Below are 6,128 nucleotides of genomic sequence, written 5' to 3' on the forward strand. Positions count from 1 at the left end.
TTTTCAAGTGAAAAATACAATTCTTAAAGTGACTCAGTACAGATGAAATGATGCCAACCTTCTCTACCTTGCTTCCCGGCAGATTGTGGACATGTCACCTGACTGGAGAATGTTGTCAGGATTTGTGCAATGCACTCTACACCAATAAACACTTGACAGACCTTGACCTCAGTGACAATGCCTTAGGGGATGAAGGCATGCAGGTGCTGTGTGAAGGGCTGAAACACCCTTCCTGCAAACTACAGAACTTGTGGTATGTTACACAGGGGCTCTGTTAATTGGGCTCTTGTTTAAGGCTGTATATGAAATAGAGGGTAGTTGTGGGATTTGAGGTAAATTCATTTCTCTCTTGAATCCCCGATCCCCCATAGGTTAGCAGAATGTCATCTTACAGATGTGTGTTGTGAAGCCCTTGCCTCTGTCCTCAACAAAAATGAAAACCTAATGTTGTTAGATTTAAGTGCAAATGACCTCAAGGATTGTGGAGTACAAATGCTGTGTGATGCACTGATTGATCCAGTATGTAAACTACAGACATTCTAGTAAGTTGCTGTGGTTGGGGGTGTGGGAGGGCGGAGTCAGCAATGGCACATTGGGTTTGCTCATAGCCTGCTGCAGTGAGGAAAGAGAAGGAAACTGAGAGTAGGCCATACCTACACCAAAAAACAGGTCTAGTATTTGCTTAGCTGCATGACCATGATTCTGTAACCTCTATGAACTTTACATCCTTGTCTGTCTAATGGAGCTAATACTCCATACCTGACTGCTTGTGTGAGCATGGATGAAGTGAGACCTTAATTATGAATATACCCAGAACAATTCTTGGATCATAGGAGATACACCACAACAGTTAGACTCTTTTCAATTTCCTTTTCTAATATCTGCTAGACGGTTTAGTGTTTACATTTTGAGACTCTTCAAGACTCAAGGGAATAAAGGTATCGTATGGAGCAATTACTGAAAGTGGAGACCTTGCCTCTTCTGGTCAATGTCCGTCTGCCAGCTCAGCAGGTTGGCATGACACACAAAGTCATTCTTAATTAGGATACAGCTATGCTTTGTTGGCAGCTAACTAGTGGCCAAATGGCCATCCATTTCTGGCATTCAGAACTGGAACACAAAATGGAAAATAAAGGCCAAGCGCAAAAATTCCACATTCCAAAGCCAATTTGATGGATTGAAATGTAAATGAAAACAGCATAAAGACCTGATTACAAGTCTGGCTGAAACAGAAGCTGGGTTTCTACTAGCAAGTGAAGTCAGTTTCAAAGGCTCAAGAATGTGGTGATTACTGCCCAGGAGAGAGGGAATTATTCATAACATGATAAACCTCAAGGATTAAGAACCTCCATGGTTTCCTTCTTAGAAAAAGTGGTTAGGGTCTGTATGATCAGCAATTTGAGCTAAACTCAACAGTCAATGCAAGTGTTTCTTTAAATACAGAGTAATTATGTGGTAGCTCTGTATAACAGAGATCATTCCACAGACCTGGTTTCAGATCCGAAATGACAGCAAGGAGAAATTATTTTTTGGTAATGGCATGCTAGTATTTTTTGTGTGTACTCTAAATATATGTACCATTTCCTGTTTCTCTCACTCTTTGTCTTTTAGCCAGTGTGCTTTCATTGTATTTTCAGGCCAACCTTCAAACCTCTATAACTTGCCAGTCGACAAGTTGATAGCAGTGTGTGATCATAGTTCAGAATACAAAATAAAGGACACACACACAGAGTAGACACAGTTCACTTATCTTAAAAAATTGCTGAATATTAGAGTTTATAAAACAACATTAAAATCAATACAAAAATATACTTAGTGAAGTAAGGAGAGAGAAAACAATGGATCATTTAAAATGGTCCCCCAGAGGGACACTCTTCTCTGGAAATTGGAAAGGCTGGGGAAAGAAGGTTATACTCGAAGAGCTGCTGGAATGTGGGGTTTGAGTCCTACTCCTCATTGCAATTTCCCCCCGTGAATTTCCTGGCTCAGTGCTTTGCATATAGTAAGTATATAAGATGCATATAGAAAATACCTGCAGGGAATCAGCTAGTAATTTAGAGCATCCAGGGACAGGGGAAGGAGGCATTTGATTATATATTCAATAAAGACTGTGTAGATATTCAGAAGGTCAGTGGGGGAATAAAGGAGGCTGTTACCTGAGAGTGACAGAACTCGCCTTCATTCATTCCACAAGTACCTACTGAATTTCTGCTCTGTGCTGGGAAAATGTGCCAGGTGATGGGAGACAGGATTAAGAAACAAGGTCTGCTCTTCGGGGCTAGTGTGTTCTTGGGAAAGATGGGCACACAAACTGAATACAATAGCGTATTCAGTTACAAGGCCATGGCAGAGGACAGTTCATCCAGTCCTAGGGGTCAGGGAAAGCTTCATGGAGCAAGGGCCTCCAAGACTATAACCTCCAGTCTCAAGACTATAACCATGGAAATAAGGTTAAGGATGGAAAAGGGTAGCCCAGGCTTAGGAAATGTAGCCAGGCAATGAACAGCATGGCTTATGGGACTTAATGGGAACAGGGTGAGAGGTCGTCAGGAAGTTTGCTATTGTCAGAGCATGAGGGTGAAGCACAGTGTATCAAGAAGTAAGACTGGGGATACAGGCAGAGCCTTGTAGGGTGTCAAGCAACATTCTGAGTGCAAATTCAGTCTTTTTCTTCATACTCTGCTAGTATATTTTGGGGACACTTCCCACTTTTTCAAAACTGGCCCCAGAGTTGGAGCCAGTTCCACTTCCAAAGTTGCTTGGAGAGTTAGTCCACTGGTGCTGTGTTTTTTCCCTGCCATTAACAGCTTGATCTTGAGAAATGACCTCAGCCCCACAGAAGCAGAGGACTAGCAGGTCCTCTGGCTAGTCTGACCTGCCAGCCCTGCAGGGCCATTATATTAAGGCCTCAAGGTAATGAACCATAGTCTACCACCAAACATGCAGCCACTGTTTCCCAAAATAGCACATGTGCCAGAGTGGCTGGGTCTAGAAGAGTTACCAAAATCAGCTACAGGTGTGTATTGTGGACTCTATCCTTGCCCACAAAGATGTAGGCCCCTGAATTGAGTCAGCGATTCTATGTAAGATCCTCTTTCATCAAGATAATTTTATTTTTTATGGGTCTTGGTGCCTTCAGAGTCCTGTGTCTTAGATAAAGCCCCCAGCTTATCCTGACCTTAATTCTAAATTTAGACAGAAGGTGTTGAGAGTATTCAGCCTTTTAACTCCCAGAAGATCCTTGGGTTTCCTGAGTGAATTGCCTACCTCTTCCCTAGGAGTGAATTCTACGTAGCAGGCAGTTGGCCAGCTTTTGTTAATTTGTTCAAAATATCCTAAAGATCGCGTTACACTTCCATGGCATTAAATGTCCTCCTATATTACAGTTGCTCAATAAACAGCATTACTCATTTCACTTTGCTAGAGAAAAATTGGCTTCTATCCATTTAAAAGTAGACAGGTTACCTCACTACACACTCAAAGGTGTTTGTGTCTTCTTTTTAGCCAGTAGGCTTTAATCAGGGACACAAATGTTGTGTTTAATGTGTCTGTGGATCTTTGGGAATTATGGGGAGTTTTCTGATAGGTGGGCCCCGTTTGGGTAAGGAGCATACCCCGAAGATGATAGTTGAAGCTATGACAATGGATGAGCTATATTAGAGAGAGTGAGGAGAGAAGAAACTCTGAGGAATATCTCTCGAAAATTAGCTCTGGACAATACCATATTTTCAGAGGTGGATTTGGGAAAACCGTGAAGAAAACCAAGAGAGTGAAATGTCCCAGAAGCTAAGGGAAAACATGACCTGCAAGGAACACATGATTGATGGTATCAAACAGCAGAGAGATTAAAAAAAAAAAAAAGATGAGTACTGAAAAGTGTCTGTTGGAATTATCAATGAGGATGTCACAGGTGACTTTGTTAAGGACTTGTGGTAGCACCAGAAATCAGACTGTGGTGATTTGAAGAGATGGGAAGTAAGGAGAGAGGGAATGAAGACTGTTTCTCCAGAAGTTTATGAAAAAGGAGTAGCAATATCAGATCAAAGCTAGAGGGAATTATGGGACTGCAGGAAGGGCATAGTTCTTTTCCCATTTTGATTTGTTTTGATATAGGCTGAGAGAAAGGATTCCATAGCAAGGGAGAGGTTGGAGATACAGGAGTAGAAGCTGATGAATTAAGGGAGCAGAGCCTTGGACAAGGTGGGTGTAGCGGGAGTGACAATCCAAGAGGAATATAAGCACTTTGTCTCTTGAGACCCAAGGAAGGTGCCTGGCTGAGGTAGATGACAGTAGATGAAATAATCAGTGCACCATGGAGTAAGTGTGAATGGGCATCTTACTCTTGCGATTAGGAGAGCGACTGAAGGCATCTGCTGACCTGACATGACACGTGATTCTTTTCATTTTTCTTAGCATTGACACGGATCATTTACATGAAGAAACATTCAGAAAGATGGAAGCTTTAAAAGTGAGCAAGCCTGGATTTTCCTGGTAGTCTCTGAGGCAAGGCCCTGGTCAGCTGCATATAGAGCTGCATTTGGCATTGTCTTTAACAGTTGTGCAGTATTCTTGTTCCAAACTGCTTACCCTTTGTTAAGGACACTGGTGTGAATCAAATAACTCTGCTGTTTCTTACTTAGAACAATCCATAAGTAGTATATAAAAGACAGAAGTACTTCATCACATGTCCAGCAATAAATACCTTACATTCATATATTGTGTTGCCAAATTTACTGTGTTTTCACAAAAACCCTTGAAGGTGGAAAAGTGAGGCTTGGAGCAGTTGTGACTTGTGCCATGTCCCCTAACTTAGAAGTGCGACAATGGGGACTGGATCCAGCCAGGTTTCCCACACTCAGACCAGGCAGGCAAGCAATAGAAAGAAGACATGTGAATGAGGCCACTTCAAAGAAACAAGATACTCGAAATGACTATAGGACAAAAAGATATAGCAATACATTATATTTTATGATGCTGATTTGAAGCAAAACTATAATTCACAAGAGAAAAGAATGAGCTAATTAACAGAGGAAGTGTATGTGGACATAAGACTTGATATGGGTCTTGTGAAAAGATAGGATTGAGGCAGGGTGAAACATGCTGGCCCGTGTCTGCAAGATCGGGGCAACAAGGCTGTGTATGTTAGTGACTTGCCAAAAGCACCTGAGGAGAAAGAAATGTTTGCGTTCGTTAAGAGTTTTTTTTTTTTTTATAAAATCTATTTATTTATGCACACAGAACTGGGGTACAGGCCAGGGGTGAAGGGGCCATAAGAAGATTCACCAGAGACAGAGTGGAGAGCAGAACAGGCAGATCCACTGAAATACATTGCTGAGGGGAGCAATGGAGGGTCAGGAGAGGTCTGCCATGCCGTGTGGGTCACCTCCATGGCCAGGGATCAAACTCGTACTGAAGCAGCTGTGACCAGCTTCAGAGTTCTGCACTTTAACCCATTGCGCCACCAGAGGGCCCTGCTTTCAAGTTTCTTAAGCTCCCACAGGATCCACATCCTAAGCTCCTCAGGGTGCTCTCCATTTTCCAGGTTCGAGTCCCTTGCTGGACTTTTAATATGTCCACAATGTTTTTGTACTTGTTCATAGGGCTCGCTGACTGACTCCCTCCTGATGCCCAACGGCATCTTGCGATAGCCAGATGTGGATCCTGCACAGCCCTAGCTTTTTCTAAGCATTTCACCTCGTTTCCATAAGCCATCAGATGACATTAGTGGAGAAGCAGAATGTCAGGCAAGGATAGTAGCACAAATAAAACCTGTGAAATAATGAATGTGGTATAGAATTGATAAAAAGCAAGTGGACACGATCAAAGTGTAGAGTTGTCTCTGGGAGTCTGTGACTCTGAGTTAGTCACTGGATTCGCAGAACCGCAGTTTTCTCATTGGGATAACATGGCATTAACCTCCCAGAGTTGTTCTTGCCAGCACGGGGCCGCCTCTTAGTAGTAGGTGCCGATTAATGGTAGCCATGTGAGTGTATACCTGCAATATAACTCAGCCGTGTAGTCTCTGAGCTCCCATATTTTCCTGCTGTGTTGTCAGTGTGAACTGCACATTTGAACTAAATGTGTGTGCTGGAGGCAGTGAGTTTAGGGGGGGAAGAGACCCTGGCGGG

The 6,128-nt window shown here is 42.8% G+C and overlaps 1 protein-coding gene across 1 annotated transcript in view; it reads left to right on the plus strand.

Moving 5' to 3' along the window:
• The window catches only part of LOC101631976 (NACHT, LRR and PYD domains-containing protein 12-like), a 36,555-nt gene extending 31,359 nt beyond the window's left edge, over nt 1–5,196 (plus strand). The window contains exons 11-13 of the mRNA XM_012727291.1: nt 83–253; nt 372–542; nt 4,414–5,196. Of these exons, the coding sequence (XP_012582745.1) occupies nt 83–253; nt 372–542; nt 4,414–4,495 (424 nt within the window). The 3' untranslated portion in view covers nt 4,496–5,196. The remainder of the gene's footprint in view (nt 1–82; nt 254–371; nt 543–4,413) is intronic.
• Nucleotides 5,197–6,128: the final 932 nt, after the last annotated feature.

This window comes from Condylura cristata, unplaced genomic scaffold, assembly GCF_000260355.1.
Source record: "Condylura cristata isolate star-nosed mole 26May11 unplaced genomic scaffold, ConCri1.0 scaffold00019, whole genome shotgun sequence".
NCBI classification, from domain to species: Eukaryota; Metazoa; Chordata; class Mammalia; order Eulipotyphla; family Talpidae; genus Condylura; species Condylura cristata.